Source organism: Falco naumanni, chromosome Z (assembly GCF_017639655.2).
Source record: "Falco naumanni isolate bFalNau1 chromosome Z, bFalNau1.pat, whole genome shotgun sequence".
Lineage (NCBI taxonomy): Eukaryota > Metazoa > Chordata > Aves > Falconiformes > Falconidae > Falco > Falco naumanni.
Window position 1 is genome coordinate 48,478,727 of NC_054080.1, and position 19,025 is coordinate 48,497,751.

The 19,025-nt window shown below is 39.0% G+C and overlaps 1 protein-coding gene across 1 annotated transcript in view; it reads left to right on the forward strand.

Moving 5' to 3' along the window:
* Window positions 1-19,025, forward strand: part of PCSK5 (proprotein convertase subtilisin/kexin type 5) — a 246,494-nt gene that overhangs the window by 195,524 nt on the left and 31,945 nt on the right. The window contains exons 21-24 of the mRNA XM_040580316.1: window positions 1,957-2,059; window positions 5,370-5,506; window positions 7,470-7,667; window positions 7,983-8,051. Of these exons, the coding sequence (XP_040436250.1) occupies window positions 1,957-2,059; window positions 5,370-5,506; window positions 7,470-7,667; window positions 7,983-8,051 (507 nt within the window). The remainder of the gene's footprint in view (window positions 1-1,956; window positions 2,060-5,369; window positions 5,507-7,469; window positions 7,668-7,982; window positions 8,052-19,025) is intronic.

A 19,025-nucleotide genomic window follows, 5' to 3' on the forward strand; every position in this document is an offset into this window, starting at 1 on the left:
GGATAAATTCAGAATCCTGCTGAATTCTATGTCAAGCAGACATAATTTATAATACTTTTGTCATTAGTCCTTTATAAAGTAACCTATCATACAAGATACAGTGTTGCAGCTCAGAAAACCTACATCATTTCAACAAAAATCAGTCGATTTACATGATTCAAGGTTTGGCCTACATAGGCATGTGTGGGACTACAGAAATGCACATAAAAATATATAGAAAATGCTCTTTGGATAATGAGAACTATAAAAACTGTGTGAATGTGTATGCATACACAGATTTCTGTTTCTCTGATCTCATCAGGAGATGTTCATTTGCTCCCAGTTCTGAACTTGCCGAGTTAGCACTGATCCCATAGCAGCCTCTGAGGAGCACTGTCTTCATGTTTTATGTGGCTCTGTCACTGTCTTTTGGCTTGTCGTTTACCTTTTTCCTTTCTTCAGGAGACACACAAACCTTTACAAAATGAAAATTGTATCTTTACCTACAATTTGGGTACCTCAGCTTTTGTCCAGTTAGCTGGATGTTCCCGTTGGTACGCCTTTTTAGCTATGCTGTTCCCACCCCCTTTAAGCATGAGAAGTACTACCCTAGCTTGTATCTCGTAACACAGATTTCAACTGTTATAAAATTTGTTAATACACATTAATATGGAGTAAAAAACACAAAAGACAGAGGATGAAATTTGTACTTTAGAAAATGTTTCTCTCCTACATCATTTTACACTTGTAGCGATAGTTGCTTATGTAGTCCCTTTGCTCTTCAATGTAAGTGATGCAGTGCAACTGAAAGCCAAACCCAAGTCATTCCACATTTGCATTTTGACTCCTAAAACTCACTGCATTTGCCAGATCGGGATTTCCAAGCAGCAATGCAAATGGAAAGAGTTTCTCCATATTGAAGTATCCATAGAAACTGCAAGTTTTATGTATTATATAGGACTCTCTGCCCAACCTCTTCCATTACTTAAGAATGAAGGAACAGCCAATTCTCTCAAATATATAGACTCAGTTAGAATAAATTTTCCCTGTAACAAACTGACATAAAAGACCCAATCTTGAGCTTTATAAAACCACACAATAAACTGATATAGTGTCCCCACACGATGCTGCACACAGATACAGTATTCATGCTACTTACCAAATTAATATCTCTGCTCTGAGATGAAGCGTACAGCTTACCAATTCATACCAAATTTTTAATTAATATTCAGTAAATATAGAGGCAAACTTTGCACTTCAGCACCACAGTAGTACTAGTGTGTTCATGACCTGGAAGTGTTTATGTATTTATCTCAGTTTTAAGGCAACAATTTATATAATTCAAAAATCTTTTTTTCAAGTCCAAATGGGCACTTGGGCACCAAGTGAGAGTCTAGGTCTTTTAGATCTGGTGTCTTCCAGCAGTGGCTTGGGTGTGGGACAAAAAATGTCATAGCAGTTGGGAAGCACCAACATATCTGACCAATGGAAGCTTGCTCAAGTTCTTCTCACATAACGTAATCCGCACCCATGACAGCACACTTTTTATGCTGCAGCTTGCAATCAGCAGCTGCATCTAAGAACGTTAAGTAACAAATACTCCTAGGTATCACTGTTTAGATGTAACTCTCCATGGTGAATCTTAAAGAGTCCCATTACTTAAATGATGCAAAAAGAAACATCATTAACCTGGAAAACAAGAATCATTCTGTCAGATTCACATGGAAAATAAAAATATGTAAATAAATAAATAAGGATTAGGAAATACTAATTTTGAATATCGTGGTTCCCCAAGGCAGCCAGTACTTGTTTTCCTGATACCACAGGGAAATATGCTCATTTCAATAATTCAAAACATATCTGATTCCTTTTATTTATTATATTTTCCAACTGGCTTGGTGCGTGGTGTTGGTTTTGGTTTGGGGTTTTATTTAACAAGAGATGTTGATCTGAAATGAACAATTTTTTTTCTACCAGGGGAATATCTTGATGATTCCCAAGAATGTCAGTTGTGTGAAGCATCCTGTCAGAAGTGCATTGGACCTGAGCCAGACAACTGCATCAGCTGCCCACTCACAAGGTAATTGTCTCCTAGCACAGTGCAGCACGAAGACCTCGTATATTTAGAGAAGTAGCTATGTGGTCTTTAGCATTAGCCTGCAAAGTTGACTAAAGACACAAGCAATGATTAAGGCAAATAAAACCAGGGTAAGTGAGAAAACAAGTGCTTTGTGAATAAGACAGCTGGCTATGCAGGCAGTTGATGTTTAGCCAGATGGTTCCCACAGATACAGAAAAATTTCTTTTAATATGTGAAATATTTTTTCTTCCATTGTCGTTCTTTCAAAATCATAATTGCTAGAATCACAGCAGTGACAAATCTAACAACAGGAGTCTGGGGAATCTGTAGTTGTACACAGCTATGGAGTTTGGCACAATCAGCTAATTCAGGAGATATTCATAGCACCTAAAGATCATCCCCTCACTGAGGTAGTTTAAGTTTTACCTTCCATGAAGAGTGAGCAGAATGAGAAAGAAGCTTTTCCACAGGATATCGCTGATCAGAGGCTTATGTTTAGGTCATCTCGCACCTAATCCAGGAGTCTACTGGTTTTAACCTCATGTCCTACCAACCGCTTTATTCTCGCACCAGTATCTCTGGTTCTGTCACACTGGATTGCATTGTAGACAGCTGGGATGAAATCAGAATCAGATCCTAGAAGACACAGGAAAAAAAGTATCCCCAAGCAATCCTACAATCTACCCTGCAAATATCTACGATAAGACTATGCCAGTAAAAGATGTACCAGGACCAACAGGGTCCAAACAAATTCATAACTGAGGAAACAGCATTAAATTAAGGTGTGTTATGTCAGAAATGGCATTAGCACAGGAAGTCTGGGCAGAATTTTGGACCATGGACTGGATTTCTCCAGTTCACAGTTGCATTTAGATTAGATTGTCTGTGTTTCCTTGCAACATGTTTTATGAACTTTACAGAGATATTTGTAAAACAGAGAAGGTACAGAACAATACCATGAGGCAAAACCACCTAGGTGCTTGCAGTAATTAGGTCTCTGTGATTTTGGGTTTTTTTGGGAAGGGTGCTGCTGTCTATCTCATAACAAATCCTCTAACAGTTTTCAATTTTGGTATCTAAGGCTTCCAAAAGCTTTCTGTGCTCCTTCTGCACATTGTGAAACTGCTACGAACAGTCATATTATGACAGTCAGTAGTAAAAGAAATAACAATCAAGAAAAATTTCATGCAGAGGCTAAAGAGTAAATCCTTCCAATGGACATAGTTCATTACGTACTTGAAATAGACCTGTTTAATTGAAACAGAATCCTAAACCTTGTCACTCTTGAGACTTTCAGATCACTTTTCTTGAAGACAGTAATGAGTGGCCATTAGACAGTACAGACTAAAATTCAGCAGTGCTGCTTTCTTACAGGGAAACACCTTTCCTCTTTGAAAAGGATGAAAAGACTTGGGGGGGGTTGTGTGCTGATTACTGAAAATAATGGGAAAACAAAAACACTAAGCAAATCACTGTTCTTTGTGAAAATTCAGCGCTAGATGTCACCTTCTTTCATAATACAATCAGTGTCCTCGTTGTGGTTGTGTGGTACTTATTTACTGGTTGGGGCTAAACCACAACAATCAGCCAGATCATCTTCTTGTTCAACAATTCAAAATGCTGTCTTCTTTTCTTAAAAAATTATAGAATTGTAGTTTCTTGGCCAGCCAAACTGATTTTCACAAAATTCTTTATCCATCTGTTTACTGTTTGATCTACAAAGGTTAATGAGAAGATCTGGCCTGCTCGTGTCTTCCATTAGGGGCAACATAATAAAAAGCAAGAAGAATGTGCTTTGCCACTGTGTGAGCTGTTTGTAAGGATTGCTATCATTATAGCCAGTACATGTAGCAGAACACAGTAATATTTGCATGCCATATAAACATAGCCCTGCTACCTCCAGTACGTCTCTTGCATTGTGCCATTTGCACAGAAACCAACTGGAGGTGGCTGCAGTCCCCACGAAGAGCTGAATAATGGTCTTCAACGTGCAGGTAGAGCTGTATAAGCTACAGTCTGCATAGGACTATCTTACTGTTGGACTCCCACGGCAGAGATACATCTTTGCTGAATACTTTGTACACCCACCCAATCTTCTCCCTGATTCCCTCCAGCAGCCTGCCTTCAGCTTCACAAGTATTGTTAATAAATTCCTAAGTTTTCTTTGTTACATGCACTTAAGAAAGGCTGTTTGCATGATAGCCTATTCTTCCTTCTTCACACTTCATAAGCCTAGACTTTCCCAATCATGGTAAACTTTAAATGGTTTTATAGACTATCTGACAAAATTGGTCTTAAACTTTGCAGATATCTTTCTCCTCTCCTTTCAGAATAAATCTGACAATGACCATAGCAACTCAAATTTATGAAGACATATTGCAGACATTGCCTAATGCTATTGGCTGGCTCCAAGGAAGCATGCACTACCATAATGTTATGGCAAGCCTACAGTTCCCTAGGTGTACAGACAAGCTGACAGTCTCAAAATCTGTATTAAGATGCTGAACGGTGATCACCTTCTCTATAAATTGCATCCCAAGTCCTCAGATACCAAACTGGTCAAAGCAGTTAAGTGCGGAAGATTACAGTCTCTCTTACTTTCTTAATAGTGAGAACACCGTCAAATTCTAGCCAGCTTGGTTTATATTCTTTTAATAGTCATACCTGTATTGATGCTTTTCTACTTTTCTCCCAAACAAATTAAAACCAGTAGACATTCTCTACCAGTGAAAAATGGACCAGAAATTTTCATCATATAAAAGGATTCTTACCGAATATTTCATTGCCTGGTAAAAGGAGAACATTTAACAGCAAAACTCCTAAATGTTTGCAGATGTGCAAGTCTAAAAATACAGCTCCTAAAAACAAAGTTTCGAATAGGTGTTTGTCTTCATGTACAAAGTCGTTTTGCTGAAGCTATAGCACTGTTCACAGGAAGCCTTTAAAGTGAAACTAACAGGAAATTTGAACAGGCATATCATTCCTTCATAGAGAAAGACCAAGTCTTTCTTTCCTTCTAACAAGCATAATGACCTCTGCAGGGATTGTGGTAGAAGGAGACCTAGGTACAGGACCAAAAGGTTATTTTTCTCAGAAAAATCTCAGAAAAAAACTGATCTCTGAAGTCTAAGATCCAAGTTCAAACATGGTTGACTTTTCACTTAGTAAATACTATGAATAAGATCAGGAAAATGAAGGAGTAACATGCAAGTACTCTTGTAAATAGGGTGAAGGAAGAATATCTTGGGTTTCTTGTTTGAAGAACAAGTAGTGGCTAAATTTGTAATTATGCCTGTCTCTACCTCAAAAGAGTCTTTGATGATGGTCGCTGTGTTATGCAATGCCCCAGAGGAAAGTTTGAATTCAAAGGACAATGTCATTTGTGCCATCATACCTGCCTGGATTGCAGCGGAAGCGAACCTAACAAATGCACCGTTTGTGGAACAGGTAAGAAAGATTTCCTCTTGCAGATTTTTCCCCTTCCTTGGCCTCCAAGTTCACTTTTCCCTCTGCTCTCAGGGCCAGTTGTTAGAACCAATAAAATAAGTAGTGCTTTTGCTACTGATCTGCATCATAATCTTGTTTTAACCCTGAAGGGGGGTGGAACTCAATTTATTTTTAAGAAAGTTCAAGAAAACACAACTCTGCATTACCCTTGTGTTTTTATGCATTTCCCTTGGTATATTTTGAAAAGGAGCTATGTTAACAGAAACAGAGAGTAGCACAAGAAAAAAAGGACAGAAAGCATACATAGTCTGCCTCTGGAAAAAACCCTATACATGCCTCCCCCAGCCTCTACACAGTATGGGCTACACTGAAATAGAGCAAGCTTGCACAAGCAGGCAGGGAGCCAGGGTGCTGCCTGGGGAAAGCTAGGAAACAAGCATGGTGGGTTCCACAACAGACTGCTGTGTCCCTACAGCTGGACAAACAGGGCTTGCAAAGACAAGCTTACCACCACCACACATAAGAAATGTGTATTTTTGACACATTTTTATAGACCTTAGGTTGAGAGAGAGTAATATAGTTAAATCTGTGGTTGTTCCAAAAAGCAACTCTTACCCTTTTGAAGCTCCATTTTAAAAATTATTCTCTTTCCCCTCCATAACACCTGATGGGCAAAGAACTTAAAGCTATTATACACAAGTGTAGCTAGCCTGAACTGCCCTTAGAAATTAGTATTTAAGGTTCCACTTTCAATTCACTCATTAAAGAGGAATTTTTGGTGAGCTTTCTCTGAAGTCTCATAATGGATTCACAGTCTTTTTCCTTTCAGTTGCTTCTTCCACTTCATTCCTAGCCATTAATGACCATGGCTTTAGTAATAAGTGCTGAGATTACAAGAAAACACTAGTTTGGCTGGCATTAATTTGTCATAATGGTGATGGGATTGACTTTCTCACTTTTGGAAATGTGACTGAGCAGACAATTTTCAAATGGTACTTCAGGTCCCATGTGAGGGAGAAGTTTGTATAATTGTTCCCTAAGTCTCTCCCTATGATGAACAGCAATATAAATTTCTGTATTACTGTGTGTCAAGAAATGAAGACACTGATGAAAGTCACACCCTGAGGAGGCTGGAAATGATCATTCTAAAGATTTGTACATGAAAAGTGAAAGAAACGAAGTCTGAATACTTCTGCTGTGGTGCAGCAATTTTTCCCTATTATAGCTGCTTTCTCTGCAGTTTCAAAAATAAATTATGGTAAGCAAATTCTTGCTCTATAGTTAAAGTAATCAAACACACTTAGCACAATAATGTATGTAATTTGTACTGTAGGGTAACCCATTACAAAACTCCCCATGTTGCAGCACATGGAGTTGTAAGCATTTTCACAGGTTTCATTCAGAAGGACTTGAAAGAGGGGACTTCCCTGTTCACCATGCACTTAGAGAACGCTATTGCTCTGATAGCAAATAGATACATGCTTGCTATTCAGATTCAAATCTATATGATTCCAGAGTCTTGCTGTGACCAGGATGAGGATTAAAGTTTAATCTATTATTGACAAGACTGATCCTTTCCAAAGGTGAAATGGGCAGCTTTGCTTTCCTAATGGCAATTCTACATCCGCATGTACCATACAGTACAATTACTTGTATGTTCACTGCAAGGGAACTCAGTAATGGAAATCTCTTGATCCTTATTTTCTTAGGTTGATGGATGTAAACATTAATTACTCATTAGCATACAACCTTTATATGGCATAAATCTCCAGGAATGCAGAAGGTTTGAGGTCCTGAAACTTTTATACATTTTAGCTTATCTGGTGTAAAACCATACAAATCTATCAGTTAGTGAACAATATTAATTCTCGTCAGCTGCAGCACCAGTGCTTCATAAAGCTGCTTCTTATGCCCAAATGTCCTCTGTTGCTCACATCTTTTTTCCTGTTTGTTTGACACACAGACAGAAGAGGGATCGAACGATTCCTTTATCATGGGGAGTGCAGAGCAAGCTGTCCTCCAGGTCACTACCACTCAGAGCACACCTGCGTGGCTTGCTTTGCCCACTGTGAGGTGTGCCTGAACTCCAGCTACTGCAAAAGATGTTTCAGAGGCTACTACCTTACTCAAAATGTATGCCAGAAGCATAGCTGTAGAGAAGGTAAGCATCCTTCAGTAGAAGTTAACAAATATTCTACTTAATTTGTTACAGAAATCTGGTTAAGCATCTTGGTTCCAATTTTGAAATATACAATCACACTCTGATTCTCTTCCAATATCCTGCTAATGTAAAATAGAAGTATTTTCCTCAACTGAATGGGGTTACACAAGAACAAATGAGAAAAGAAATTGCTGTGAATCTTTCTCCTTTTTGGATTTGGATAAAGTTTGTTTCCAGAAACCTTTCTGAGTGCTTCCAGGTGTTGGCCTTCCATTATCTAGAATTAACCCAAAACTGGTGATTTGCAAAACACAGGTGAAGTGGAAGATCCTGACTCTGAAGATTGTATCCCATGTTCAGATGGATGCCAGAACTGCAAATTAGGTAAATATTTCCTTTATGAACCTGTATCCTTATTCTTAAGGTAGGAAAAAATTATTTGCTGAGCAGTTAGTCAGTGCTGCATTCTCTCTTCAAGTAAACTGTATTTTTCCCAGTGTATTTATTTTTGCACACCATTTCTAAATTCTGTCTCCACCATAAATAACAATAATTTCTATATTAACTTAGACATTATTCTTTGCAGCACTTTTATTTTGCTGCCTGAATGCCACACTTAGGCTGAGAGACTTACTGACTTACTGAAGTCATTATCAGACACAGAACTTTATCATAGATGTTAAAATTTTCTAGATCCCAAAACAGATCATTATTCTGTGCTTTTTCTTTTGGAAATAGACATAAGGACAGACCTTAAATTTCAATCAAGAGCAACTCATTGCAATAAGAAATGCTACTGCCCTAAAAAAAATTAAAATATTGATTCATTTTCCATGCTGGATTAAAAAAAGAAGTTCCATCTCAACATAATAAGGTCTTGGCAGAGAGTTTGTTGTCTTCAGATAAATGCCATTTAACTTACTGAACTTAACTGAATCTGTATCTCAATAGTTCACCTTCACAGATGATTAAAAATATTCAAAAGACATCACAATTCATTTTTTCCACTGTGTTTACATTTAGAAATTTGTATTTCCTGTGGCTATACGGACAGGAGTACAACTGATCAGTAACTCAAGACTGAAAGGCAACAGGGTTACCCATCAAAAAGGCAGTCTTCACTTATGACACCTTAGACTACTTTTCTTAAGCAAGCACAGAGTTTAGGTAAAGTAGTGCCCAATGAGTACTGATATGCCAAGACACTTCAGTAAGACCATCTACATTGCAGAAAATAAGACTTCGCTAAAAATTCCTCGAAGGTTTATACAGAAGAAAAAAATAGGCCTAAGCTTTACTTATTTTGGTGCAAATCTAGAGCAAGTCACTGATCTGCATATAGTTATCCGGAGTTACTACTTGTTGAAAGAAAGGAACAAATTTGGTTTGTTATATTTCCACCATTTTTGAAAGTGATAAACTTAGAGACTACCAGGACTATCCATCCCCTCCTTGAATTCAGGCAGATTTCCACAGGCAGAGGAGCCCATACTGGGGTTTCTGGTTTCTCCCACTTGCTCCCTAATGTGTTTTGGGGCCTGGTGTAACAAGCACCACTGTCAACACCAGGAGACTGAATGTTGCTATTACAGAGGAGAGTGAATACCAGGAAAGAAAACAGTGAAAGCACCCCATAAGAAAAAACAAATCAAAAACCCCACCAAAACCAGAAATCAATTCCCATCACTAGTCACTACCGTTTCAATGTTCGTTTTGCTTTTGCATCAACATTTTCCTCTGGGAAACCAGACTATCATGAACCTTCACGCGTACCAAACTTATGTAAGGATTTTCATCACATGCTACTTTCTTCTTTCTACCAGTCATCAAATCTAACATGTCATACCATAAAACTCCTTGTGACTCTGGTGAACAGACAATCTGCATGAATGCAGTAAAGCTTAATGCTTCTTCTTCTGTGACTACACTGAATTTTGCTGAATGAAGAGCTGGAGGGACCAAGTTTTAACATGATTACAACTACACTGTGGTCTTATTTGGTATAGTGCGGTATCCAGATTCATGACAGCTGTTTGCTTTGTTGTGAGGAGAAAAAAGAAGAAAAGAAATTAAGGGAGAGAATCAATTTCAATACCAGTCTTTACTAATGTTACTTTCCTGCGATATTTTCAGTGCTCTTCACAAAACTTGTGACTTTAAAATCTTTATCTCTCTTCTGCAACGGTTTAGTGCCAATCCTTGCTTTGAATTAGGGTGAAAAGCACGATGAATAGCAACTTCTCTTAAAAATAGTTATTGCAAGTAACTCAGAGGCTGATTTTCTTTGTATATGAGCTTAGTAAGCCTGCATAAGGAGACTGCAAGACTGTTCGTGGGCAGCTGGAGTACAGAAAGAGGGTACTCATTTACTTTTGTCCTCAGAAGATCACTCATCACCTAAACGTTAATCATCTGTAATACCCACTACATATTTACTCTCAGGTTCTTGCACTCAAAGTTCTGACTTAAAATAGGTTTTTCAAAAGCTTCAAAGATCAACAGAATGAATTCAAGTAAAACAAAGACTGAATTAACTTTCACTGCTGAGTAAAGTTGGAAGCATTAAGATGCCAGAGTTTGGTAAGGGGCATATTATTAAGGAAACTCTGTGGTGATTACAGTGCATATTTGAGAGTCAGAGAGATTGGTTTAATGGTATCTCTATTTGGAACAGAAGTACAGCAGTGGGCTAAAAGTAAAATCCCAAGCAGCTTTTGCAAATTTCCATGTGTTCTTGAAATAAAGCATGACCTGTAAACTTCAAACTGTTAAAATGAATCAGGTAGAGACGCTTTAGCTTGTATTTCAGCTCTAATATTCAATGAGGTTTGGGGCATTAAGTTTTTAACTTAATTCATAGATAAGATGAGCACGGTAAGAGGTTTCTCGTGTCTTACCAGAAAATTGACATATTTAAAGAGTTCTGGAAAAAAAAAAACTAAACCCAACCACCTGAACTGCCTGTCTTTTAGAAGAAATGGATTATTTTGAAAGCTGTAAAGAAATAACACTTCCCTAAAAATAACTTCAAATAGTAACATTTCAAGGTGAGAAAATATGGGATCTGATACATTTAGTTTCACTTCTTTAAGGACTTTCTACAGACTCTTTTTAAAATTAAGCAAATGCTGCATGATTTTGCAGTCTCTCTTTGTCTTATCTTCCTTTCAACACTACTGAGGAATTTAATCTAAATAAGAACTGTAGATCAGGAGTAGGAAAAGCATTCCAATGTTATGAACTTTTCTACTAGAAGTGCAACAGAAAGCTGCAGGGAATACTCTATTAAAAAAAAAAAAAAAAAAAAAGGCAGAAGCAAAGTGTAGTAATCATAGCAATTGGAATCAAAATTATATAGTACACATACTGAAAAGTAGTTATTCGTATACAAATGCAAATACATTTTGTGCATACTTATGGATCTGCAAAAGACTCAGTACCATTATCTCACAAAAAAATCGTCAGGCACCTGCTCTTTCTGAAGTGGTTTGAGATCCTTTGATATAAGCTCTAAGAGATAAAAATAAAATTCTTCAATTTATACTGAGTGCAGGGTCACTTATAGAAGCTGTATAAATTTAAAAAGGAATATCAGACCACAGTGACATTACATTGTAAACCAAAGCGTAAGTGGTTCTCTTACTCTCTACAAATTACAAAGGTTAATTTTTTTTTTTCTTTTTTGTAGATACAGATTAGTTTTAAGAAGGGATATATATGCTAATCAAGGTAACGCAACCACCTGTTTTCCTGCTAGCCTGAAGGACAAGCAATTTTTGGCCAAATTTTTTTTTCACAGGTCACCAAAGAATAGATTAAACTGCCACCTTTAGTCTTGGGCAATCTTGTCCTGCTTGGTGCAGGCAAGAAAATGAGTAAGGTTTACTCTTTTTCAGCACGATGCCAGATGCCAGCAGACTAGAGCAAGTAGTGGGGGCAGTCTGCGTGGATAATCTCTCTTCTTGATGAGCAGTGGCCCTACAGACAGATTAAGATACAAGTATCATTCTTTTTTCAGTTTGATACTTTACATCCCACATCAGACATTTCAGAGAATGTAAAACCCACCCACTAAGTAACAATGCAGGTTATTGTTCACACAGCAAAAGGATACTGAAGTGGAAGATTGACAGTGTTTGTAATATTTTCTGGGATCCTCAGGGAATGAAGTAAAATCTGTTTTTGTCCAGCTCTGGACCCGGTTTTTTTCTAGGGCTCCAGTGTTGCAATATGCCCCTACTGCAACTACATTAAAGGTCTAAGAGCAAAGATAGGAACTGTCAAAGAGACTTAATGAAGGACAGATAAGTCTTTGTAGTTTAAATACAGATGATGCTTTCTTTTAGATTCAAGTGATACTTTTCTTTCTGATTCACTTCTTTAATTCAGAGGCTGCTCTTATTGTAAGGAGACAGAGAATCTTTAATGCTCAGACACCATTCTGTCTGCAGACACTGTCAGGTCCTGAGATGTGTAATAGGAAAATTGCCTTAGACAGCACTAATCCCAAAACGATCTATGGCTTTGTGTACACAGTGTCAAAACAATGGCTACGCACAGCAGGGTTTACCTCCCTACCTTCTTCTGCCCACTTGCTCCCGAATGCATCTGACTGCTTGCTGTCGTATTAGCCCAATTGGCATGCTCAAGTGCACAGCATCCCACAAGGTCTGAAAAGCCGACTCTTGCACAGGCAATGAAAGCTGAAGTAAGAGCCAAAGTCATGTCTTAAAAGGGTGACTTCAATATGTATAATACTAAATTCTTACAAGCTTCAAATATATTCCTACTGCTGTGCTAGCAAATGCAAACACAAAATTAGACAGACAACCTGTCTAAGAACGTGTACTGAATAAATTTCAAGTCCACATTTCCAAGATTATCTTTATGACTTTTATTAGACTCAGGTCTAGTAACCCGGTTTTGGACACTATGGGCCTACTTTGTAGAGCAGCAATGAGCTATTGCTGCCTCTGGTGCAGATAAATCCATGGGAACCACAGGTCCTCATCACCTCTGACCATCAGGCCATGATTAAATTTTAATGACTCCTGGTGGGCACCAGAAAACACCATGAAGTCTACAAAACTAAATCCAGTTTCCTCAACAAAGGCAGCTTTTGAAAGAGAAAGTTCTACTGAAGCAATGACATTAAGGAGGAGGATTTTCTTTGTGCCATTGTGGCATCTGCCTTCCATGTCTCAATGAAAGTCCCCTTACGGATTTAAATCACTTCAGAATACTACTCATATTTTCTCCAGACTCTTAAAGCTGTATTGAGTTTCAGAAGCTTTCTGCAGAGTAGAACTTGCCTTTTTAGAAAGCAGCCAGTGATAAGGAGAAAAAAAAAAGTAAAACTGCAGAATTTGAGCCTCTTAAAGTAATTATTCTAAGAGAATTTCAGAGTCAATACAATGCAAGAGGATAACAATCCTGGCTCTTACTTGATATGTCTAAAATACAACACATGGACCAAAATGATTTCTTAGACAGGTTCAGCACTGGCTCTCTTTATGTTACAATTTGCATTTGCCCTTTTGCACTTGCACAACGAATAGACACAAGATATGAGTACTTACAAAGGCGGTAAGTGACAAACTTCTCAAATATACAATACTACTGACTTGCATATGTACACTTCACAAGCAGAAACTGCCACACCATTAACTAATAATACTAAACATGAGCACCTAGTTCATCGAGGAGCTAAATATTTGCAACAATCAGAGCTCAAGTGGATCATTGATAAATGTATAGGAATCAACAGAAGGATAGGTCTTCACCTCAGAAGGGTTTGTGAAAGTCAGGCATTCTCCCAATTTGCCTTCCTGCCAGTGTCCTCCCATGGAGCCACACATTCCTGATTCAATTCTTACTCGTTTACTTGCTGATTCACCTCTACTCACCTCACCCAGCTTGCAAAAGTACAACATGTTATGATACGAATATTTCTCACGACTTCCCAGAGATTACCTCATTTCCATGTAGCAAAACACCATGTGTATCGCCTTTCTGCATAGAGCAGCACAATGTGACTCTTCCAGCCTTTGCACAAGGACTCTTTACAAGGGCTAACACTGAGAATAAAGTGCTCTTCAATGAGTACGCAGAGTAAAGAATGTTCAGAACAGCCATTGTACTTTTCTTTTTCAAAAATACCTCACAAAAGAGACTAACACAGAGAAACACCAAGGAGCAGTGTCTCTGAGAATAAAAACCTACAAAACAGGCTACAAAATGGCTCTTTGTTTTAGCAAGGTAAAGCCTGAGCAACAATCAAAGGTGACCCAGAACCTAACGATTTCATCTGGTCTGGCTTACAAGGTCTATGTGCAAACATACCGCTACAAAGGCAGAAAGTGAAACTAAATAATATGCAAATGCCCCACAAGATCCATTATAAAGAGTCAGAGGGGGGGATCAGGGGGGTGAGATGGGGGGATCAGGGGGGTACAGTCTATAAGGCAGTGGGAGTAGGAGAGAAAGTATTTGGAGCAGATTTAAGGAACCTCTGAGATAGCTAAAAGGGCAACACTGAATAGACTCAAGCTCACAGGTACAGATTGCAATTGTGGCAGTTGAGCTCATGATTAATGAGTGAAAAGTGATCTGGTTCCCATAGCAACCTAAGAAACACAAAGGAAAACTTAATATCTTCACACCTTCTCTGATGATGAATAGACCTTGGCTTTCAAAATACCATAGAAAATTATGATAAGGATCCTTTTTTATCTTTGAGTAAATCTTCCTCAAGAGGTTAACCTTGCAAAATGGGGTTTAGATTTGCAGATAATAGGACTCGTTTCCACAGGCTTCTGGAGTGAGAATATGCAATCTGTGCAAAAAGAATGCGCAGCCAGTTCTTTGATTTTCAGTACTGACATTTCAGTGTAGGCAGAACATTACATTAGAGGATGTTGTCTTTCCTATAGTATAGGTAAAAAAGAACTCCCTTGCATGCACAAGGTACAAGATGTGAGTACTAAAGAAAACATTCTTTGAAATTTTTCTTTCTCTGAAAAAGCAGATTACTTCCTGAGTAAAATCCAGGCTTGGGGCAAGTCACTGGAAAAACTTAAGATATAAGATTGAACCATGAGTTCTGCAAACACAGAATACTCCAGATTTTATTTAGAGTAGAAATAAGAGCACAGAAGAAAAATACTGGACCAGGCCAGAAGTTCATCTAGCTCAATAGCCACTGACCAATGAATATAGTCCTAGAATTACGAAGACAAACAAAGCATACTCCTTCAACAATTTGTAGTTCAGGAGACTCACGAATCGAAATAGTAAAGAAATGTTAGCTGTCGAATCATTCTGCTGGAATTACTGAAGAACAAATATATTTAAATAAATACAATCGAAACTATCTGCACACCAGACCCTCTTTTCAGGGAAGTTTGCTGCTCCCCTAGGGCCCAGATCAGGGATGTCACCAGAAAACTAATGAGGTTAGTGCAAGCCTTCCAATTACTACCTGCTTCTGTTCTTTCACATGCATATCAGTGATGTTTCAACAAGAAGACCACGGTCAATCAAAAGAGATTTCAGGACCCTGGGAAAAATGCTGAAGGATTCAGAGGCACAGGTACTGTTTTCCTCAATCCTCCCAGTAATGGGGAGAGACACTGGAAGAAGCAGGTGAGCCCAGGACATCAACACCTCACTGAAAGATTGGTGCCTCCACCAGACATTTGTTTTTTTATAATCACCAACAAATGCCGGATTCTGCATGTGGGATGGAGTAATGCCAGGCACAAGCACAGGCTGGGAGAGGAGCGGCTGGAGAGCAGCCCTGCAGAAAGGGGACCGGGGGTGCTGGTGGGCATTAAGCTCACTTGGGTCAGCAGCGTGCCCTGGCAGCCAGGAGGGCAAACCGCGTCCTGGGGGGCACCAAACACGCCGTAACCAGCCAGTCAGAAGGGGGGATTATCCCGCTGCATTCAGCGCTGGTGCAGCCTGACCTTGGGTACTGTGTGCAGTTCTGGGCCCCGCAGTTTAGGAAGGGTGTGAAGGTCCTTGAATGCACCCAGAGGAGGGCAACAGAGCTGGAGGGAAGGGCTGCAAGGAGTGTCCTATGAGGAGCGTCTGAGGACGTTGGGCTGGTCTGGTTTGGGGAGAAGGAGGCTGAGAGGTGACCTGACTGGTCTCTACAGCTTCCTGGGGAGGGGAAGTGGAGAGGGAGGTGCTGATCTCTTCTCCCTGGGACCCACTGATAGGATGGGTGGGAACGGCTCAAAGCTGCACCAGGGGAAATTTAGACTGGACATTAGGAACCATTTCTTTACCAAGAGGGTGGTCAAACACTGGAACAGGCTTGCCAGAGAGATGGTTAATGCCTCAAGCCTGTCAGTGTTTAAGAGGCATTTGGACAGTGCCCTTAATAACATGCTTTAACTTTAGTGGTCAGGAAGCTGGACTAGGTGATCATTCTACGTCCCTTCCAGCTGGAATTATTCTATTCTTTCCTATCCTACCCTATCCTACCCTACCCTACCCTATCCTATCCTATCCTATCCTATCCTATCCTATCCTATCCTATCCTATCCTATCCTATCCTATCCTATCCTATCCTGTCCTGTCCTGTCCTGTCCTGTCCTGTCCTGTCCTGTCCTGTCCTGTCCTGTCCTGTCCTGTCCTGTCCTGTCCTGTCCTATCCTACCCAAGCAACCCAAACTCAATATGTACTTGTTTCATTTCTTTGGGTTTATACCAGCCTAAAGCTCAAGGTTCTGATCTTTCAAATTAGGAATTGTATAACAGAACCACTTACTGACTGTAGCAGTGCAAATCTTGGATTGCCTCCATATAGAAAAGATGTTTCCCTTATGAGTCCTGCCTGCAAAAGTATGTTTTGTTAGTGGAGGACCAATGGAATCCAGCTATTCAAATTACTGGTAAAATCAGCATTGATGTCTGTGGTGTAAATTTAGGACAGTAGGTAGTAGGTTTGCATGGCAAGGGTTTGGTAGCAGAGGGGCTGCAGGGGTAGCTTCTGTGATGCAGGGGTAGCTTCTGTGAGAAGATGCCAGAATCTTCCCCCATGTTCAACAGAGCCATTGCCAGCCAGTTTGCAGGCGGGACTTGTGACCCCATGGAGAACCCACGCTGGAGCAGTCTGTTCCTGAAAAACTGCACCCTGTGAAAGTGACGCACACTAGCGCAGTGTGTGAAGAACTGCATCCTGTGGGAAGAACTCACACTGGAGAAGTTCATGGAGCACTGTCTCCTGTGGCAGGGATCCCACACTGGAGCAGGGGAAGAGTGTGAGGAGGAAGAAGCAGCAGAGACAGTGTGTGATGAACTGACTGTAACCCCCATTCCCTGTTCCCCCGTGCCACTTGAGGGGAGGAGGTAGAGAAAGGGGAAATTAAGTTAAGCACAGGAAGAAGGGAGGGGTGGGGGCAAGGTGTTTTTTCTGATTTGAATGGTAATAAATTAAACTAATTTTCCCCAAATTTAGTCTGTTTTGCCTGGGACAGTAATTGCTGAGTGATGACCCTTGTCTTTATCTTGACGCACAAGCCTTTCGTTACGTTTTCTCTCCCCTGTGTGGTTGAGGAGGGGAGTGATAAGAGTAGCTTTGGTGGGCACCTGGCATCCAGCCAGGGTCAAACAACCACACTGGCCCACAGTCTGTACTCTTGCTTGTATGAGAGCACTCTTTGGTTAATGCTATTCACTCAGAGGAGCTGTCTGTGTAGCAAGAAACACTTCAAACATAAGGGACCACCTCAGCATAGTGTGTTCAGAAAATGCACCTCAACACACAGAAAGTTTGTTTAGTATGCGTCTTGCCTCACATTGAGATGTTGATAGGTGGAAACATTGACCAGTGGAGTAAGAACAGCATCTGAGTGATAGGATAAAATCTAAGACAAATAAACCGAATGCCCTTTCTTAATTATTAGATAGTACTGCTGGTGTCCTGTTTTTATTTCTGTGGAAGTACTCCTACCTTTTATTTCAGCAGGAGTAAGAATGAACCACTAGCTCTTTTGGTAGCCCTGTAAGAAGTAACTTCTCTGGCTGACAGCACATTGTAGAGCTTCATGTGTAAGCAGTGTAAGTCTCTCTCCAGCACCGGTCAACTCTCTGGTGAGAAACTAGAGTGTTCTGAGCCAATATATATTTTTAAAGTCAATTTTTTAAAAATTTCTTTTCCTTAAAGTTTCCTGATCTCACCACTTTCCTGCAGTGAAACCTCTCCCAAAAACTGGTGCATTTATCAACATACACACAAGTATTTATATATTTAGATACATTTCACCTCAGTCATACAAACCATGGCACTATTTCAGAAAATGTACATTATAATGCTAATCTTTGGCTTCTATTCTTCTTATCTCCACTTCAGTTCTACTTCTAGCTACAGCATATTAAAATCCTTATTTTAACAGGAAAATATGCCTCATTGCCTTTATTTTGTCAATGAACTACAATAACACCAAGTGACATCATCCCTCTTTTAGAGTAAGGTAATTGAGATTACTGCTGTGATATTTTTCAGTTAACTAGCTTTACAGCAAGAATAACACTCAAAACATTTTTGGGTTTTATTTCTTTCATTTTCATCCTAAAAGTAACTTTAACTTAAAACAAAAAAAAAATTACAAAAACCTAGGTAGAGGTAATTTTAGTAAAGTATATTTATTTTTGGAAGATAGTAAATCTATTCAAGTTTTTTTTTTTTTCTTTTATGCCTTAAAAATACATATATTTTTAATTCATTAAATACTTTGGCTGAACCAAAGTTATAGTTTTTGGCCAAAGCAAATACTGACGCCATTTTTTCCCCGTATAAATCTAACTGACAACAGAATCTAGCTTTTTCCTTGGTTAAAATTCACAGCCTTCTTTCTCTTGCTTCACGATAGTATGACTTGTCAAAATAAATTACAATGCCAGAAATGAGAAGAACAAAAATAAAGCTGATTTACTGACAAAACACAAAAAGAAAAGAAAAATTGCTGAAAAACCAACAAAAATGATACATACAGACAAATACCTTCTCACACAAACTGGAAGATCGAAACCAGAGTTGTTGGTTCCACAACAGAAATCTTCATTTTTAAAGTTTACTGAAACCTGGGGTTTCAGTTGGACCCACGTCTAGTCAAAAATCTTATTATGCTTGTATTGTATATTTCAGTTATTTTAATTGAGATGCCATAAAAACTAAAGAAAAAATGGTCTAAGGTAGTTAAATATATAATTACTGTTGTTGGTGATATATTACAATTTATAGTACTTTTTGTAGATTATTGTAAATTATTATTCAGGGGAATGTAAAAAGCAAATAAAATCTAGCAGTAACTGTTGAAATGAAACAATTACTGCAGGCTGCCCCTTAAA